Source organism: Lissotriton vulgaris, chromosome 3_2 (genome assembly GCF_964263255.1).
Source record: "Lissotriton vulgaris chromosome 3_2, aLisVul1.2, whole genome shotgun sequence".
NCBI lineage: Eukaryota > Metazoa > Chordata > Amphibia > Caudata > Salamandridae > Lissotriton > Lissotriton vulgaris.
Window position 1 is genome coordinate 197,684,067 of NC_141690.1, and position 21,763 is coordinate 197,705,829.

Consider the following 21,763-nt stretch of genomic DNA (forward strand, 5'->3'; position numbering starts at 1 on the left):
GGAGCTTTTATTTATATATATATATATATATATATATATATATATATATATATATATATATATGTATATGTATGTATGTATGTATGTATGTATATATATATATATATATGTATGTATATATATATATATATGTATGTATATATATGTATGTATATATATGTATGTATATATATGTATGTATATATATGTATGTATATATATGTATGTATATATATATATATGTATGTATATATATATATGTATGTATATATATGTATATATATGTATGTATATATATATATATGTATGTATGTATATATATATGTATGTATATATATATATGTATGTATATATATATATGTATGTATATGTATGTATATATATGTATGTATATATATATGTATGTATATATGTATGTATATATATATATATATATATAATATACATTAAAAAATAGTATTACATAAATATACAATATAGGATTCATTATAAAAAATATTACATTTCATACCTATAGAAATTTGCTATTACAAAACCTTTGAAATTCACTGGAAAAAACATAGGTTTGAGGCCCTATATATAGTTAGGAATTAGCATTTAAAAAACCTATGAAATTCACTGAAAAAACCATAGGTTTCACACCACTATAGTTAGTAATTAGCATTTAAAAAACCTATGAAATTCACTGAAAAAACCATAGGTTTCACACCAGTTATAGTTAGGAATTAGCATTTAAAAACCCTATGAAATTCACTAAAAAAAAACATAGGTTTCACACCAGTTATAGTTAGGAATTAGCATTTAAAAAACCTATTAATTTCACTGAAAAAACCATAGGTTTCACACCAGTTATAGTTAGCTCGAAATTTTACTGACATAAAACCATAGAAATTCCAACTTTATAGTTAGTTGGACTCACTATAACAAGCGCGCCTGCAATGCACTGCTGATGACGTCACATATTACATCACTCATGACATCGTCAGTGACATCACTCATGACATCACTGATGACACCATCCAGTGAATGTGTGTCTTTCTGAAAAATAAATATGTTTTATATATGTATTTGTAAAGGTTGATGGAAGAATAAATGGTTAAATAAGTGTGTAAATGGATGCTTGTTTTTTTTAAAATGATTGGTTAACTGCCTTATTAAGTGTATTTTATTGAATACATATATTAGCGAGTAATGTTTAAATATTGAAATATATGTATCAGTGTTTCACTTTGTGTATAAGTGGCTGCATGGATTGGTGACTGACTCACTGTTTGTATGTGTTTTTAAGACAGTATATGTGCAGGACTGTATGGGTGGATGAGTGTGTATATGTGTGTGTTAGTGAGTGAATGACTGTCTCACTATTGTCTTTATTAGTAACGACATATATTTTAATCTAGTGTATGTGAGTTTTGATGTATATAAGTGAGTATATGTGAGAGTAAGAGATTGTAAGAGTTCCTGTCTAAATAAGTATGTGGTTCTATAAGTGATTGTTTAAGAGAGTAAGTATGTGTAAGTTTCCTTAGAAGTAAGGAGGTAGTGTGTGTATAGTTGTATATGCAAATAAATGGATGTTCAATAGTTTATTTGCATGTGTGAGTATGTGTGTGAGTAACTTTTGGATGACTGTCGGTGTATAACAGGATGCATAGATGTATCACTACATATGATGAGTGAGTATATGTATAAGTGACTATATAAAACTGTTGGTGAATGAGTGGATGTGTATATAGATGGTGGAATTACTGAATTGGTTGTTGTAACTGGTATGGGTATCTCCATTTTTTTGAAAATGTTAGTTACTATTTTTGAATATGTGTTTCAAGGGTTACATTACACTGAAAGGAGGTCTGTCACTCTGTAACGTTTGAATATATATATATATATCTATATATATATATATATATATATATAGCCTCCCGTTCGATGTAATGCAGCACGCACTCAGGCAAAGAAGGTGAAATGTTCAACAAAAAGGGATTTATTCACTGCATAAATCCTCTGTGACACGTTTTGACCGATATATGGTCTTGATCACACAATAGAGTGCATTGTACAACGTCATTACATACATTTTGCCCAAAACAAAGAAAGGACTTCAGGATAAACATACAAATAGTGACGTCAGGGAGCTACAAAAACGGCATGTATAGAAAACCTTTCAGAAGCAGTATAAAGATATGGCAGAAGAAGAGTAAATCAGTCATAATCTGAGTAGAACATTGAATTTAAATAGTTAACCGGACAGAACACAATGCTTAGTGATCTAGTCTGAGAGGCTTTTGAAAGCGATGCCCTCTTAGATAGCAGTCGTCTGCCTGGAATCTTAAAGACACAGTGCTTGGTGTTTGTATTCACATGCATCCTGATCCCTACCTGCCCAGGCTCTTAAAGGCGCTGTACTGTAGACTAGAGTATTGTCATTCTTTTTACCTTAAAAAAAGCCTCTAATCTGAAAGAGATACGTTAGTGATAGATTCCTTACCTTAGAATATCCCCAGGCGTCAGAGTGGATCCGGAAACTTTTGCGTAGCAGTACCCTTGCACGTCGTTAGGCGTCGTCTGTCGCTCCGCGTCCGTCGTTGGCGTCGTGGGCGCCGTGATGACGTTGGCGGAGAACTTAGACGCCGCCTCCGCGTGCTGACGTCAGTTCTTCTTTTTTACGCGCCAGCCAGCGCAGATCTGGAAAAAGCAGTAACCCAGTCAATTTTTTACTAACTTTTTTGTGATCATTTTTGATCCTTCTCGAAGTATTGCGACTCCGATCGGTGCCGTAGGGATGCCTGGTTTCAAGCATTGTGACGGTTGCGACCGCACCATTTCGGTCACGGATCCTCACCGCCTGTGCCTGACGTGTCTAGGCGTCGACCACGACGACGAGGCCTGCCCCGACTGTCGGGCCCTTTTGAGGAAAGACAGGCGGGAGCGGTCCCGCAGGCGGCTCGAACTCCGGCAGTCGGCCCCGTGCCGAGTGAGATCCCGGTCCCGGTCCCACGGGAGGTCGAGGGACAGGTCGCGGGGACGGAACCGTCACAGCTCTGGGAGTTGGCACCACTCCTCCGGGTCCAAGTCGTCAGGTAACAAAACACAAGAAGTCGAAGAGGCATCATCGCTCTACTGAGCCCCCAACCCCCCAGGACCGCCCCCCCCCCCCCCCCCCCCCCCCGGACGCTCGCGCGATGTGGCCGGGGGTTCGGGTGACACCGCCAACGCGGCTCCTCCGGAGTCGCGGACATCTCGTCCCGCCCCATACCCTCCGGTCCCTGGGCTGAACGCGACGCCGGAGGAGATTGAGCGCTTCCTCATGGCCATGAGGTCCCTTTCTCCTCCGGGCTCCGCGGACCCGTCTAGAGGCCCTAGCGGGTCGGGGGCTGCGACCCCGACGCTGTCGGTTGCTTCGGCCCGACGCCGTCGGGTGCTTCGGCCCCGACGCCGCCGGCGCCTTCGGGCTAGGCGCCTCAGGGCCCCACGATCCTGACACCGCCGGTGCCCTCGGGCCCGGCGCCGCAGGGAACAGCGGCACCGGCGCCTTCGGGGCCGGCGCCGTGGGACGCCTCTGGGCCTTCCTCGGGCTCTGGATCGTCACCTGTGGACCTTACGACCCCCCCCCCCCCCGGCGACGGTCCGTCCGGTGTCACCTCCGGCGGCGCCGCACCCGATACCTCCTTTGCTTCGGTTCCGACATCGGAGCGGCGCCGCTGGGCACCGCATCCGACGCCGTTTGGAGAATTCAACTTCTATGAACCGACCTCATTCAATTACAACCCTGAATCTCAGGAGATGGGTGATGAGGATTGGGAGGGGTCTGAGGACCCTCTGGCCAAGGAGTGTCAGTCTCATGAGGACTGGGCAGGAGACCTTGGGGATGCCAGTGGCCTGGGCACTGGATTTGTCTCTTCTCCTACCGTGGCTTCGGAGGAGGGGGCTACCTATTGTGTGGTGTTGATGAGGGCTGCCAAGGCTTTGGGCCTTGAGCTCCCCGTCGCGGCCGTGAGGACTAACCTCCTCACAGAGGTCCTTAAACCGCAGTCATGCTCGGCTGAGCCTCTGCTGCCCTTTAATGAGGCCTTGACCGACATTCTTTTGGGCACTTGGTCCAGGCCCGCTACGGGTTCGCCCGTATATAGGAACGTGGCCAGACGCCACAGTCCGGCTCCGGGCGACGCATGTTTCCTGTCCTCCCACCCCACCCCACCCCAGAGAGTCTGGTCATCCAGGCCTCTAATTCCCAGACCGCATTCCCGACTGCCCCGCCGGACAGGGAATCCAAGAGGTATGAGAATTATGGTAAGAAGATATTCTCCTCCCAAAGTTTGGGACTGCGGTCTTTCAACACTGCATGCCTCTTGGGCCGCTACACCCACTCTCTGTGGGAGACGGTGGCGGAAGTACTGCCAGGGTGCCCGTTGGAGGTACGGGTCAAACTCGGCCAAGCCCTTGTGGAGGGCCGAGATGCAGCCAAGTATTCGATCAGGTGTGGGCTGGATACCACCGACTCGCTAGGCAGAGCGATGGCTACGACAGTGGCGGTGAGAAGCCACGCCTGGCTGAGATCCTCCAATTTTTCGGCAGATGTCCAGAACACTCTGATGGACATGCTGTTCGATGGCCGTCGCCTCTTTGGCGACAAGGCAGACCACGCGCTTGAGCGCTTTAAGGACTCCAGAGCTACGGCCAAGTCCTTGGGCCTCTCGGCCCCGCGCCAGCAAACGGGTGCCTTTCGCGGCCAGGTAAGGGGCGTCCCCACACGTGCCGCCAGCCACTCGCCGCAGATTGTCATCCAGCGCGGCGGCGGCCGTGGAAACCGCAGCGGAGGCGGTCAGGGAAACAGGCGGAGTCAGTCCACACCTTCCCCCGCAGCATACGCCTCTAAACCCTCCTAGTCCGTGCTTTTCGGCCCATGTGACGCCAGTGGGAGGCAGGGTTCGCCATCACCACTCTCACTGGCGCACTGTCACTTTGGACAAGTGGGTGCTGCAGATCGTCCGGAGGGGATACTCCCTCCCCTTCGAGACGACCCCTCAAGCCATGCCACCACAACACCACCGCGTATCGGGGGATCACTTGCGGCTCCTGCAGGAGGAAGTTTCGGCCCTCTTGGCCAAGGGGGCCATCGAGCGCGTTCCTGGGCCAGAAGTAGGACCTGGTTGCTACTCCCACTACTTTCTGGTACCCAAGAAGGGCAAAGGGGGCCTACGCCCTATCTTGGATCTGAGGAACGTCAACGGCTTCCTCCGGAAGGAGAAGTTCAAAATGCTGACTCTGGCTCAGGTCTTAGCTGCCCTAGACCCAGGAGACTGGATGGTAGCGTTGGACTTGCAGGACACGTATTTCCACATCCCCGTCCTGCTGGCCCACCAGCGTTACCTGCGGTTCTCGGTAGGCCTCGAGCACTTTCAGTTTACCGTGCTCCCCTTCGGCCTTACCAGCGCCCCACGGGTGTTCACGAAGGTGATGGCGGTGGTCGCAGCTCATCTGCGCAGGTTGGGGGTCTCAGTCTTCCCCTACCTCGACGACTGATTGTTGAAGACGGGCTCGCCCCAGACAGTCGTCAGCCGCCTCCAGACTACGGCGGATCTCCTGCACCAGCTGGGATTTTCCATCAATGTGCCGAAGTCGCACCTGTGTCCCTCTCAGAAGCTCCTTTTCATCGGAGCGGTTCTCGACTTGGCGCAGTTTCGGGTTTACCCGCCCGAACAGCAGGTTCGGGATATACAGGCTCTGATTCCAATCTTCCGGCCTTTATCCCGGGTTTCGGTCAGGTTGACGCTGCGGCTTCTGGGGCTGATGGCCTCCTGCATCCTTCTGGTGCATCACGCACGGTCACGGATGCGGCTCTGCAGCGGGACCTGAAGTTTCAGTGGGCCCAGCATCAGGGCAACCTGTCCGGCCATGTCTTGATCTCGGAGGGCACTGCAAGACAGCTGCAATGGTGGCTCACGGACCGCGATTGGGTCAACGGCAGATCCCTCTCCCTTCCCCAACCGGAGCACGTAGTTGTGACGGACGCTTCCCTCCAGGGCTGGGGAGGCCACATGGGAGAGGCGGAGATCAGAGGCCTCTGGTCTCCGGCGGAGTCCCAGCTCCATATCAACCTTTTGGAGCTGCGGGCGATTCGTCTAGCACTGAAGGCATTCCTCCCGTTGTCCGAGGGAGTGTAGTGCAGGTGTTCACGGACAACACCACCGCCAGGTGGTACTGCAACAAACAGGACGGGGTGGGGTCGTGGACCCTCTGCCAGGAGGCTCTGCGCCTCTGGCAATGGCTGGAACATCAGGGCGTGACTCTGATGGTTCAACACGCGGCAGGTTCTCTGAACGCCAGGGCGGACGAACTCAGCCGCCGGTGCATGATGGATCACGAATGGCGTCTGAACTCAGACGTGGCGCAAGGTCTCTTTCAGCAGTGGGGAGAGCCTTGGTTAGATCTATTCGCCACCGAAGAGAACGCGCAATGTCATTAGTTCTGCGCGTTAGAATTTCCATGGCGGCACTCGCTCGGAGACGCTTTTCGTCGCGAGTGGAGTTGCGGTCTGTTGTACGCCTTTCCGCCTATACCACTTCTGCCCAGAGTGCTGAAGAAGATCAAGCGCGACCGGGCACAAGTCATCCTTGTGGCTCCGGACTGGGCACGAAGGTACTGGTATCCCGAGCTACTCAGTATGTCAGTCGATCCCCCGGTTCGTCTGCCTCTTCAGGAGGACCTTCTGTCGCAGCAGCAGGGGACGGTCCTCCACCCGAACCTGTCCAGTCTCCACCTTCATGCTTGGAGATTGAGCGGCAACAGTTGAGGCCATTTGACTTGCCTCCTGAAGTTTGCAACATCATTCTGGCAGCCAGGCGTCCCTCCACAAAGTCGGTATACGCCTGCAGGTGGAACAGATTTGTGGCATGGTGCACAGCAAAGGCTGTGGATCCCCTTAATGCCCCTCTTTCCGAGGTTCTCCTCTTTCTTCTTTCTCTTGCCCAGCAGGGCTCTGCTCTGGGCACTATCAAGGGCTCTGCCTGATCAACCTTCTTTGTTCAAGTCCCCTATCGTTAATCGATTCCTGAAGGGCATCACACACACGTTCCCTCCTGTTCCCTTCGTGATGCCTCAGTGGGACTTGAACCTGGTTCTTACATTTCTGATATTCTCTCCCTTTGAGCCACTTCACAACTGTCCTCTTCGCCTTCTCTCCTTGAAGACTGCCTTCCTGGTAGCCATCACCTCTGCCAGGAGAGTGAGTGAGCTCCAGGCTCTATCCTGTAAACCTCCTTTCCTTTCAGTCCATCCGGACAAGGTTGTGTTACGGACAAGCCCTCCTTCCTACGCAAGGTAGTCACTGCCTTCCACATTGGGCAATCTATCACCTTGCCCACCTTCTTTCCGCCTCCCGAGAGAGAAGAAGAGAGGCTCCACCGTCTGGACCCAAAATGTGCGCTCTCATTTTATTTGAATCGCACACAACAGTTCCGGGTGGATGACCAACTCTTTGTTGGTTACGTGGGCGCTATGAAAGGGAAAGCGGTGCACAAGCGGACCATCTCGCGGTGGATCATCTTGTGTATCCAAGCGTGTTACTCCTTGGCTAAGAAGGAACCCCCTGTTGGGCTGAGGGCTCATTCCACTCGAGCCACAGCCACTACAACTGCCTTGGGCCGAGGTGTGCCCTTGCAGGACATTTGCCAGGCGGCTACGTGGGCCTCGCTGCACACGTTTGCACGACATTATTGCCTGGACAGTCAAGTCCGGAGGGATGGCTTCTTTGGCCGTTCCGTCCTCCAGGAGTTTCTGGTGTGATTATTGGTTCGCAGACCCACCACCACGGGGTTGGTATTGCTGGGGTATCTATTCTAAGGTAAGGAATCTATCACTAACGTGTCTCTTTCAGATGCACAAGTTACTACTTGTGTAACAATATATCTGTAAGAGACATTAGTTAGTGATAGATTCCTTACCGACCCACCCATCCTCCCCGTTCTGCGAACCGATATCTAGGGTTAAGGTCATCCCCTTTCAGGGCCCTAGTTTCATGGCACCAGTGTTGGTTTTTGGCATGGCTCTGCGCTTCTGGTGCGGAAAAGCTGTGTCTAAGAACTGACGTCAGCACGCGTAGGCGGCATCTAAGTACTCCGACGACGTCATCACGGCGCCCACAACGCCGACGACGGACGCGGAGACGCAGACGACGCCTACCGACGCGCAAGGGTACTGCTACGCAAAAGTTTCCGGATCCAGTGTGACGCCTGGGGATATTCTAAGGTAAGGAATATATCACTAACTAATGTCTCTTACAGATATATCGTTACACAAGTAGTAACTTGTGCCTTAGGTTAGCATCAAAAAAGAGTAGACAAGATAATGCAATTTTTTCATAGGCAGATAGATTTGTGCTTTCTGATAGCGCATGCGTTCGTTGTTAATGAATATAAGTAAACAAAACTCTAACCCAGTTTTGATTCTGGTAACGCTTCACAAATGCTTCGCTGGAATGTTTGAAACCTTGAAAGTGGTGCATAAGACATTGCAGATTAGGAAACTCTGAGGAAAAGGTCACAGATGCGTACATTCTCAAAAAGGAAATGTGGACAAAAAAACATTACTCATCTGTTTCTTAGAAGGTGAAGAAGTTCTAAAGTGAATATGCACATCAAAATATTATTCCGGCATGAAGGCATACTCTTGAAGAGTTCCCATTAGGTGGCCGATTGGTGAATTCCCAAAATGGTGGTCACTCTTTCACCTAAGAGGAAGCTAGGATGGAGGTTGCATAGGTGAGGACCTCTTGACTAAAGAAAAGTCTTGAGTAGGGTAATGATGGTGAGTTTTACAGGCCGTAGAAAGAGCGGCAGGGGGATGGGTTGGTGAGCTTCTGGCTGAAATGTGAGCAGTACATTTTATATATCTGTACCTTGGAAGTTAAGGAATGCCTGAGCTAGTGAACACAGGAGCTTGTATTTCAGCTCCCCACGTGTGCCGGATAGAGAGCTCTGAATGTTGCTGGAGCCACGCAGGTGTTGCCAGACACTGACTTTTGGGCTTATTTTTGAATATTTGCTTATTAGCTGTAGGCGGGATGACAACGTGTGTAGATCAGAAGTAAGATTACTGTGGTGAAGAGCCCTCTGAAACATTTCGCAAATGACCCTGCTAATATCTCCAGACAATTGATGTGGAGGGATACATCTTACTCCTGTGGAGATAGCTCTGCAGCGTGCTCCCAAGCCCCAACGGCTGGCGTCTGATTCTATAATGACTTCTGGCTGAAAACCGAAGATAGCTCTGCCATTCTTTGCCTCTACGTGGCCCAACCACCATTGCATCTCTTCCCTTACTTCCTGTGTCAGAGGAACCCGGTCCGTATAAAACAGACCCTTTCGCAGGTGTTGAATTTTTAGTCTCTGAAGTGCCCAGTAGTGAAGAGGGCCCGGAAAAATAGCTTGTATTAATATGCCAGTAACCCCACGATTCTGGCAATTGTTCTGAGAGAGACCATCTGCTTGGTTCACACAGATGTGAGCTCTTTCACAAGATCTCATAATTTGGACCTGGGAAGACTCAGCCGAGCTGTCTGTGAGTCTATGACAAAACCTAGGAAGCCCATCGTCCGAGAGGGACATACGGCTGATATGGATCCATTGATTACCAATCCCAAATTTTGCAGAAGGGATATTGTCATCCGTAAATGAAGACTGGCTAGGGATTGAGTCTGAGCCATGATAAGTATATCGTCTAGATACACTATCATACGAATTCCCTGTTCTCTGAGATGGGCCATCACCGGCTTCATTACTTTGGTGAAGCACCATGGAGCCGAGGAAAGCCCGAAAGGAAGGGCCAAGTATTCTAACCACCAGTTCCTCCATTGAAACTGCAGGAAACACCGATGGGGTAGGTTGTCAGGTAAGCATCCTTTAGGCCCAGCGGGACCATCCAATCTCCCTTTTTTCGTAGATCTGCTAATAGATGGATACCCTCCATCTTGAAATGTTTTTAAACCATAAAGTGATTGAATTCTCTCAGATTTAACACCAACCTGTGACCACCACCCTTCTTAAGCACCAGGAAGACTTTGCAGCAGAAACCGCAAGCCCCGCCCCGCGGTCACAATAAGCAATCATGCGGTTCTGCAACGTTATGTTATGTTATGTTATATGGGATTTATTACGCGCACAATTACTCTGGAGTATCCTGGCGCAACAATTCTTCTATTTCTGCGTCTTTAAAAGTACATTCTTGTTGGGGGGAAAAACTGAGCTGTCTCAGCTATCTGTCCTGGAATGGGGTTTGATAGAATTCTAGGTGAAAACCCTGAATAGTCGGTGTAATCCGTGCATCCTGTGACAACACTCTCCAATTCTGTATGAAGAACTGAGTACGACCCCCCCCCCCCCCCAAGGGTAAATAAGTTAGTTCTGTTACTCTTAACTGTAGGGTTTTGGGCCTGAAATCCTGCTCTGTGGCCGCCTCTGTTGAATTGATGCCTGGTGAACCTGTGTTGTGTAGGGTTAAGGGTTCTGCCTCTGGTAGAGTCCCAGTTGCCTGTACCGGGTCCATAGTCTCCTCTGGGAGTACCTTGGTAGTGCTGACGGCCTAGCGAGCATCCTCTGCCTTGCCCAACCCTGTTAAAAAAAGGCCAGCCTGAAACACTCGTTTGATCCCTGATGTCGCCTTGTTTAGCGACGTAAAGTACCTACGTACTTTGATACATCTTTAACAAATCTCTCACCAAAGAGATTGCCCTCTGCAAGGAGACCTGGTTCGACTGAGGCTAACTCTGTATGGTTCAAGTCCATCCTCATCAGAAGTGATTTACCTCTCTCCGTAGGGATGGCGCAATTTGCGTTGCCTAGGAGGTATATCACTCTCTGTGTCCAGCCCGAGAGAATGTCTGGACCTACAGGACTGGCTGACTCTTTTGCTACAAGGGCCATGTCCAGAATTTGGCAAAGGGTCCTGCCACATCCAAGAGTTTGTCTTGGCAGTCCCGCCAAGCACGGCCAATAATCTTCTTGGGGTCCTTTGCGAATTTTTGCGACCTTGTCTGAGTTGTCTGGTCGAGGGCACTCAGATCGCAACCTGTTGAGCACTTCTTTGTCAAAACCTTTTCTTAGATGGCCATGGCGGTATTCAGCCACCTCAAGGGCCGGGGCCCAATCTGAAGAACGGAGGCGATTAATGTCCGCTGGATTGAAGGTAAAAGGGTTATTTGGGTTTTGAGGTGTCATATCAGGCACTATGAGGACTGCCTTCCTAGCCTTCTTTTTAGGGGGACCCTCATGTCCGTGGAGTCAGTGTCAGTAGCATTGGTGTCTATGTATATTTTCTACTTGCATTTCACTTTTCCACCTTCAGTGGTCGATGGTGTAGAATAACCATGTTCCTCTGTAGTCACCTGAGGTAAGCTAGTGAATGCACCTGCATGTGTCCATGGTCCTGACTACGATTTACTCTTCAATATAACAAAAGGAAGGAGGGAGAGAGACAAGTGGATTCAGTCTCCCTTGTTAATTTGTTTAAAAAAAATGGAATCCACTCAGAAAGTGGTAGTGATCCCTAAAGTGATGGGGAGCACACAGTGTTGTTTAAATGCCCCTCACACACCAACAGGCCCCTTGGTGTCATGCTTCATCATCAGGGCCTTCGCACCCCTCTACGGGATACGGCGTGCTACGACTCACGGATACGTAGGAGCACTTGATAGTGAACTATGTGTTTGTGTGTGTGAGGGAAGAAGTGTGAGTGGTGAGGTGAGGTGAAAAAGTGAAGGTTTTTAAAAAATACCTGGCTCGTAGGGAAGAATTATTTATTATGTCCTCGGCTGGTATTGTTAAAAGGGTGCAATGTGAGGTTGACAAATATACGTATTAGGGTATATCAACCTCTGAAAAGCGTTGACATGTTTCGGAGTACAGCGACTCCTTCTTCAGGACGAGGATATGCACGTTTATCCTCACCTTACTCACATGGATGTAGAATGTAAAAGTGTATTTTACCAAAAAACTAGATGAAATGTACCTACCAGTGTTTTTTGTAGATAAGCTCTGTTGCGCCCAATTGGCGTGAGAAGAACCTGTGGGGTAAAAAACATAGTAAACATCACAGTCGGACGTCCAGGAACAAGGAAAAACAATGATTTCCAGTTTTATGAGGGTAGAAATGAACCGGAATTAAGGTTCAAGGACCCTGTGAAATAAAACACTAAAAAGACACACAGTAGACATAGACATACATTTAGTGGAAAAACGCCAAGACCTCTTTCCCAACAATGACTGTGGAGGAAGGGAGAGACTTTAATAGAGGCTTACTTATAGTTCAAGATTGTCTGACCTCATGAGCCTAAGCGTGGTATTGGGGGTTCCTTCCTCACTGCTCAGTATAGCAACCTAAAGGATGTTAAGGGTAGGTTTTAGGTTCATATAATTGTCATGGGAGAAAATCGATGGCCCTCGATTTTACAACCCAACTCGTGGTTACTGCACGGTCTAGTAGACTGCCTTCCCCTCAACGCGGCTCCGATGATGTGTAGGATCAGGTTGATTTTGGCCTCTTAGATACTGCCAAATGCTTCAATTAGTGAGTTTATTAGAAGCGGAAACATGCCCAAACAAGGGTACAGTGTGCAGGGCAGGTCCGGTATTGCGCGCTGGTCAAGGGCGTGGTACGCGGTTGGACTGCTAGCAAGCGCGTAGCAGAAGGCAATGCACAAGCTGCTAAAGCGAATAAATTAAATTAAATAAAATGATCAGACATGTAATACATGTAAATATGTTCACTACACCTGCAGCTCGTTCCGATAAGCATGTGAGCTTATGGGAAACAGCTGACCGTAATTACGCTATACAAAAGCTTAATGTAATTGAATTAAAGCACTTATCTCTGCCATGAGCAGCAAAGAAAGGGACTCATGGGAAGGAGATGGAGACTCTTATAGGGTCTGATGGGACATAATTGGTAGAAAGAGCACCATGGGAAATGTAGTTTGTTTATTATGAAACGTTTTTTCATTGACTGCAGTGATTTGACAGTAAAGAAAGAGAAGCAATAATACTAAGCTCCCGGTCCTGTAATAGAATCCAGTGATGACCTTTAAAGCTTCACCAGTGTATTTAAGTGAGCAGTCGCAGAAATCAACCGGGCAGTAATATGACGTGCAGCTGTGCTTCTATGGGCGCAAGGAAGATTTTTGGAAGGCCAAACATTAAATTCGTGCAAAAAAGAAAATCCTGTTACTAGGCTCTTACGATGAATCTGACACGTAATCCTGCTTCCATATTCTGTGGCACGACAATACCCTTCAAAACAAAGGTCTTTTGGGATGTAGGTCATGGTCTCAACCCTCAGGTTTGTCTTGTAGAAGGAGGTCATTGTACCCACTAAATCCCGTCAACAAAAGTCACTCCCTCCCCTGCACTAAAAATAACAAGCTGGTTAGGGTTGGCCCGGGAAACTCAGAACTTGACTACACCAATGCACTAAATGAAGGAATACCATCAATACAGAACACCCCAGGGTGCCTTAGTTTATGGCTTAAGCAATGCCAATTACTATGTCTCCCCTCGGACCCTTTAAGGATACTCTGCTTTTTTCTGCAACAAATGTCTCCTTTCAGATCCTGTGTTTCACATACTGTACAAATGCCTAAATGGCAAATGGCAGACACCTTTCTCCATGCAATCTGCTCTTGCTAGTGTAGTGTCCCAGGCCATAAGTGTAAAAGGTGTAGGGACAGATGCATTCTGTCAGTTACTCCCCTCCCTTCTCTGCAGCAACAGCTCTTTACGTGTACACAACCATCATCCAACCAGTGGTGTAACTGAAAAAGTGCCTCTTCTGAGTTCACTCTTTGTACTGAAAGGCCCTGTACAAGACTTCCACGACCCCATGCTTGTAAAGTAATCTTAAAATCACGTTTGAGGTTGCTATTCAGTGTCTTTGTAATCATACCTACTCATTATATTCTATATAGATAAACTAATTGCTGTAATGCCAGACAGCAATCAACTTGTATGGTACTGCATGCTTTACAAGTCAATATAAACTTGCTAGATGGAAGACGAAGTAGGCATTTCTGTATTATGTTTTGCATTCTGTGTTTTATCAAAGCTCATGATGCATAGTTAGACAATTATAAACCAATATTCTTTGAAGATAATGCATTGAGTGACTAATTCTGATATCGAATTTGTGAATTTAATGGCATTTTTACGTCAGTTTTGCAATGCTGCAAACATAAACAAGGATCCCAATATATAAGTATTTTCTTGAGAATTTGTATCCCGTATAAATGTGCTGATTTGATATCTGTTAGGACTTGGAAGAGATAAAGAAGGAATTAACAAAGACTGGACAAGAGACCATAGTGGAAGAATCAAAGGCAAGCAAGAGACTGACCAAGCGAGTGAACAGAATGATTGGGCAAATTGACAAGATAATCACTGAGTTGGGGACTGAGGAAAAAATTCTGGATCAGCACCTTGATGGAGGATCTACCCCACCTATTGGGTAAGTTAGTCATATTTTATGAAAACATAGCAGCTGGTATAAATCTTACAGAATTGTATGTAACTTACAAGGTCTAATTAAATGTCTTTCCTGTTCTGTTCAGGAAGCCCTATGAATTGCACTTACATAGTCAATGTTTCATTTTTTTAATAAGTGAAAAAGTATCTTTATTGATGGTTGTGTGAATGATTACAAGTCGGTGTATGTCTATATGTGCATGGGTGGATGTTTGAGTGTCTGGCTGGGTGAGTGGTGAGTACATAGATGAGTGAGTGAGTGCATAGTTGGGTGATTTGATAAGTGACTGAATACATGTTTGGATGAACAGTTGGGTGAGGACTGCTCTTGAGGTTCCCTCCTCCTGTCTCAGAGCAGAGTGTGCATCTCAAGGATGTCCCGCACTCTCAGGACACCTCTACTGTCCTAGCATTGACTGCTCTCAGATGTTAGAAAAACCCATCAGCAGCTGTCCACAGCCAGCACTGAGATTAAGAGGCAAAAGCCAAGATCTTAAATTTGTCTGAGAATTCTTCCTTCCCACTGTGCTTTCTGAGCCTGGCACAGAGAACTACCTTTTGACACTTTACTGTACCGCTTGACACCAGCTCATGGACTTCTGCAGGAACCTTTGCTGCACTTCTTGCCCTAAACTTGTCTATCTCCACCAGTTACTGACAGCTCAACCTCCTGTCAACTCACAGTGCTTCTGGGCACCTTGCTTTGACATGAGAGACTAGATCTCTCAACCCATGGCACCAGCATGACTCCATAACTGGTGTCCACTGGCAGCTCACAATGTGCTGCACTCATCTTGCTGTTCTGCTTGCCTGGTTCCTTCCTCTCACACCACCATCACTACATCTGTTCAGGAACGTGCATACCCTGCTTCTGCAGAGCCATCTGACACAGACCAAACACATTTACAGTGCTCTCTTCTGGCATGCTGCCGTTTCTGCTGCTCCCAAACACGAAAGCTATACTATAACCTTCCATCATCAATGCTTGAACCTGACATATTGGGGACTGATTTTAGCTGCAAAGGTACCTTTCTCCAACAACGAGGTCGCACCCTGAGGGCCTGACACAGATAGATCTGACTCCACCCCACCCTTCCCTGTCTACTCACAGGCCACTGCCCCACCTCTTGCACCCCTGTTAGCCCGGACTGATGAACAGCTAGCATGCTTCTTCCCAATACTCAATGGTATAATCATTGATCCTACCTCCCTGCCTTTTGGATGCTCCTGAATCCGCCTCTACAGTACCCTGTTAATGTGGCACTGAAATGCGGACTCATTCTCCACCGTCATCCTAACCTTTGCACTTTCACCTCCCTCATGGCTGCTTTAGCCTGTCTCCAGCTTGTGGAGCTTTCCTTGTCAGAGTAGATTTTCTCAAGTCTGAATCGCTTCCGAGAGGCAGCAGCTGGAATATCCCCAGCTTTATGCAGACTGGAGCACAGATGGCCAGTATGCTTCAAATCGGTCACTTCCAGGAGGCTTTCTTGCTGAAGACTTCCGGAGCACTGAGGCAATCTCTGCCTGGCCAGTAACAGTGATGTTTTCCTCGGGGACAGTTGGCTCATCTTTTCCAGGAAGTAATTATTTTTCTAGCTCAACTCCACAATTGTGTCTGCTGTCATTTTGCATGAAGGTCGCATGGCCATCCGGGCTCTCATTTGTGCAGCACTGTGCTTTTCAAAACACACATTCCATAGTTGTTGTGGTAGCTAAGCGGAGATTAGCAACTGGTACGCCATTAAAATAAATACATATAATACGTACATGATACTTAAAACAACCACTGGCTCAAGGGAGCTAATCTTTTAACCCTTCATCTGCATAGATCTTATTAGCTCTGAAGCCGTGTCTGGCCAGACCTAAAAATATATGGATAAAAAATGTCATAACCCTTAAATATCCAAATCTCTATGTCCTCTGCCATCATGAGCTCCTTCTTTTACTTGGGTAACATGTCTTCCTATTCTTGGCAGGGATAAAGGGACGTTATCATCTCATTTAAATTTGCTAAATGACAAGTAAATGCATTCTCACATGCTTGTGTAGAACAGTGAAAATTAATTGTGCTGTTTTTAGTGAGAATCTCATCAGCATTGGAGAACTCATCAGTGTGATGAAACAACTCCAGAAGATTCCTGAAGCGAAGCTCCTTCGAATTGCTGAGGCTCTTGATGAAAACAAAGATGGCAAGATTGATATAGATGATGTTGCCAAGGTAAGTCACAAACCTTGTTTTAAAATATTCTTTGATTGCACTGACATCCTCCTTTTTATTACCAGCCTAATGATAGCTTGGTAGAATTGAATGTCTTCTGTTTTTTTTTAGTATTCTTACACAATGGACTATTAATCACTTTCAATGTTTTAGAGTCAATTGATGGGCAGTGTAGGAAGGTGGTTGTCTGACTATGGTTGCCTCCAACTTTTTGCCTAGTGTTTTGCTGGTTTTCGACATAGTTGGCCTGGGATCCTGCTATTCAGGACCCCAGGCTTCCTGCTCTTTCTGTTAAAATGGATTCCATGTACCTTAGGTACATATCTAATAGGTATTGGGTCACTCTTGTAAGTCCTTGTACAGTGTACCATAGGTACCCAGGGCACCCAAGGCCTACCAGGGGCTGCAGCATGTATTATGCCACCCCTGGCTGGCCATCCAAAACTGACATAACTGTCTGGTAACCCAGCTGGGGCATGGTGGTGTTATCACCCTTTGCTTTAGATATACTATACCTATATCTAACCCAAAATGGACACATATACTCCTATAAGTCACTCCTATGGCAGGCCTTATCAATCCTGAAGGCAGAGTGCTTGGAATTATGTGAGATGGTGCTCTAGCATGAGCTGAGTCTGCAGCTTTCAGAACCATGTCCTTATAGCTATTCCATGATAACGCTATACCATATACTCTTAAGTGCATTATAATCCTCGCGGTTATTGTTAACTTTGGCATAGCATTATCAAAACATGTCGAGTAAGGTGTCATACGAATTGGAATACTACCCCCTCACCAGTTCTGGCAACGGGGGTAGCATTCCACCCTTTTAGAGGGACACGACATGTAACTGAGAACCCCGGTTAAAGTTAAACAGAGCATCAGCATCACAAAATGGATGCTGCCACCACAGACACGAGTCTGACCTCCTGCTGCTGGGAGTCCTTCCAGCGAGGGAGGCTTGGACAAAGGGTTTCCTGCCTTGGGAGGTGCTAGCACCACCCCAGACAGGATTTTGTGTATTGAGGTAGGACAGGCTGAAAGGAATGAGACATGCCTGGGGCACACAATGTGTCCCTGTGCATACCCGGGTTCAAACCAGTTGCTGGGGCACTCCAGCCCCAGCTCTGGCGCAAAACCGGACAAAGGATAGGGGGTGTAACCACCCCTCTTCCTGGTCCCACCCATAGGAGGGACCTAGTCACTAGCCCCCTTTAGGAGAATAAAGGTAGGAGCTGGTCCCATTCCAGATTAGATTATCCTGAATTGAAACTTCATAGAAGAGACTCTGGACTTCGACGTTCTGCTCCACAGAAGACTGAAGAAAATCTCCCTTGTGGCCAAGTAGTGACCACTCTGCACAAACAGGCACCATCAAGCATCCTAGCGGTTCACTTTGGCATCCTTCATGCCTAGAACCAGACTTCAGAGCCCAACGAGATCCGGACTTCGAGACCTCTCCGACCTCTACCTACATATGCAGCACAGCTGAGATCCGTGGGTGCGACGAGACACGTGGGACCGGCCATCTTGAAGAAACTGCACTTCGCTTCCAGCACGACTTCAGAGGTATCCTCAAGAAAGTGCTTTGGGAATTGAGAAGCCCCAGCCCGAGCAGCTCCTGCACAGAAGATCAGCCCTCCTGCATCCACGAGATCTGCGTGGGGCCCTTTTGCTTGATTGCTGCTCGACGCGTTGTCTGGTCACTTGCCGGCTGGCTATTGACCTCCTAGACGACGATCCACGAAATCTACATCGCTGGTCTGGTTGCTCCAGACTGGCCCTTCCTTCCCTGCAAAGGAGAAGCATCCCGGTCCCTCCTGGTCCGCACCAGACGCCTTTTCCACTCACCGCGTGTGGTTGCCTTTGCCAAGGCCTGTTGACGCCGAATCCGGAACCAACACCGCCGACAGCGAGAGCCTGCGTGGGACAGCTCGTGCCTCCATCCTGGTCGTCGAAGACACCTCCTGGTCCACATGGCTGCAGAGTCAAGCGTCCACTCTTCACCTGATTGCGACAACAGCATCTGGTTCCTTCGTGGTTCCACTCCGGTTTCTGGCTAGTGACTTTGAACATTGTCCCCTCTGCTTTCAGATCTTCATCTTCCTCGATCCACCCTTGGATCGCTCGGGACATCTTCCTCCTGGTCGCCTGCAGCATCTTTCTTCAAGGCTCCATAGACTTCGACGCGGAAACCCGACACACTTTCACACCTATGCACCCGCAGCCCGTGGGTGAGGTAACGAGAGCATTTCGGTGCACAAGGTTAGATTGACTCTCCAGGGGTGTCCAGGTATCCAGTCGTTTTAGTCCTAACTAGTCGGAACTGTCTTTTACTTACCTTTTCGTAATTTGTAGTGTCCATTGACTTTGTCCCGCATCTTGCATGTGAGTTCACACTCTGCACACGCATCCCGTGGGCTCCTGCTCCTTACCTAAGGTTAGGGTAGTGTAGTCCCAGCGATCCTGCAGCCTCTGGACATCTTCATTTCCTCTATAGATTTCCTTATACCATTTACTTAGTATATAGTTTGTCGTGCCCCTAGGGCACCATTGTAATTAGTGCAACTTAACGTATTTTTATTAAGAGTCTTGTCATGTGCCTAGCCCTCTGATCTCATAAAGAGTTCAGAGGTGTTTTGTTAGTAGTAAATATCTTGTTTATTTTCATAACAACCTGTATGGTGTCCTTTCATTTGGTATTCAAGGAGTTATATGTGGTAAAACAGCTGGCTTCACATGCCAAAAGAGTTTAGCCTAAGACTGCTGTGTCCATGCTACCATTAGGATAGCTGGTCTATAAGGTTGACTTACAACCAATTACCATAAGGGTTGTTTGGACTGATACAAGGTGATCACTAGAACTAGTGAACATCATATATCAGGCCAACTTCTCACAGGCAGTAGTCTACATGCACCTGAGGCAGTCAAGCATTGCAAGGGGTTAGAACCACAGAACTCTAGCATATTGTACTCCTGTAGAAGATGTATTTCTTTAAATGTATTTGTTTTTGTGTAAAGCACTAAATACCCTCAAGTAGCCTCAGAATGCTGTCAGTTGTGGATACAGAGAAAGTTCGACAAGCAGTTGGATAGCGCCTAACAAGGCCTGGTGATGTAAATAAATTAGTCCTTCAGGTAAAGGTGGGTATGTTGATGATGACCATATTCAAGTATGTCAAAAAAAATGACTAGGCTATTAGATGAGTCCTGTGGACTAAGGGTGGATATGCACCTGCCCGCTCGTCTTCCACAAACTGCCTTTCGATGTCCTCTTGAATGTGCAGGGGTTTTCTGAAGTTGTAGAGTCACATCTCCAGTTTTTATATTTCCCTCAACACAGAGGAATACCATGTTAGTAAGCAGCCAATTTTGGTAGTTGCCTCAATGAGACATTGGCCTTTCAGCACAGATGGTGAACCTCTGTATACACAATATTACCTTCATAGGAATATGCATGTTCCTCTAGAAATTGCGCGTTTGAGAGCAAATAACCAATAGGCCCATCCAGTCTTATCTCTGCCTCTGGGATGCTTCTCCTTGTGTAGATAATCTTGGCTGTCGCATTGGGACTGTAAGATATACTTATCTATTTACAGCTAACACAAAAATGTGATATAGTGTAAAAAATCCAGAAGCTATTGGTAAAGTTTTGCAGCTTAAAAGTTTGAAGAGTGTTTTAACTGGTCTCCTCTAATGACCATTGCGGCTAATGGATCCCTAGAAACTCCAGAGCCCTAGGAAGTATATAGAACGGAAGGTGAGGTTGCAAAGAGGTTAATCAAGAACGTGATCTTCTCTTCCGGGGGATCCTCATCAATAGTCATAGGCACTGAATATTCCTGCCCATGTGCGGGCACAACGGAAATAATATAAAAAATTATATATGGAAATCACATGTATACAGCTCCACATATATGTATGTACATATCATTTTTTCTCACACCAATGCAGCTCCCCATAGGAGGCTAAACAATGGAATTACCCATATAAAGATCATTTACAAACATATAAAAAACACCTGAGGGCAAGTAGCACTTGAACCTTGTTTTCTAATGAGCAGAAAACACTCATATATCATAAAAAGTGCAAATAAAGTAGACATTGTTAGCCTACAGGCTGCATTGTAAACCAAAACCATAGAAAATGAAAGAATGTTCAACAAACTGGCACCGTGCCTTTAAGGCAGCCATGACCCCCAGCTTCCCATCATGCCTCAGGGGTCAGTTGTTCTTTCCGGCTCCTTCAGTCAGGACCCTGGATTTTCAGCTCCTACCTTTTTTGACTTTCCGTCAAAAATATCTTGTTAATCTTAAGGTTTTTCACTTTCACTCAACGTCTCTGGACTTCAGAGTGCTAGTGCTGCCTTTTTTGTGTTACAGAAAAGGTTATTTTTTGTCGAAAATGCCTTCCCTTTTCGACCCTTGCCCTTCCTGTGGCAAGAAGAAGGCCAGGACTGATACACACCCTGTGTATATCCTCTGTCTCCCTGAGACACATTCTTCAGACAGCTGTCATCACTGCAAGAACTTGTCAAGGAGAACCCTTAAAGACAGAGAGAGAATTCGTATCTATGGCCTCTCTGAAAGAGGTAGGTCTCCTAAAAGGCAGCAGAAGAGGAGAACCCGGTCGATGTCGAGAGAAGTCCCAACCTGTTCTCCGTCGGCGTCGAAGCTGACTACGACGACGAAAACAACATCGAAGACTTTGATGACGACGCAACATCACTCGACGGTGAAGATTTTGTCGTCGAAGGTACCGGTTCCTCCGTTGACGTCAACTAGGCGGCGTTCAACGTCGAGAGGCAGGTCTCGGTCGTCACCAGGTGGGCATAAGACGTCGAGACAGATCACTCAGTCGTCACCACGGCGATCGACGTCGAGGCACAGCGCTCCGTCGTCGCACCGGCGATCGACGTCGAGGCTTAGCGCTCCGTCGTCGCATGGGCGATCGACATCGAGGCACAGAGCTCCGTCGCCGCACCAGCGATCGACGTCGAGGCACAGAGCTCTGTTGACGCCTCATCACCAGCATTCAACGTCAAAGCAGGTTACTCCGT

At 47.2% G+C, this 21,763-nt stretch overlaps 1 protein-coding gene across 1 annotated transcript in view; it reads left to right on the forward strand.

The window, feature by feature from the left end:
- LETM1 (leucine zipper and EF-hand containing transmembrane protein 1) overlaps positions 1 to 21,763 on the forward strand; it is a 733,094-nt gene that overhangs the window by 639,336 nt on the left and 71,995 nt on the right. Inside the window, exons 12-13 of the mRNA XM_086964211.1 lie at positions 14,276 to 14,469; positions 16,566 to 16,704. Of these exons, the coding sequence (XP_086820337.1) occupies positions 14,276 to 14,469; positions 16,566 to 16,704 (333 nt within the window). The remainder of the gene's footprint in view (positions 1 to 14,275; positions 14,470 to 16,565; positions 16,705 to 21,763) is intronic.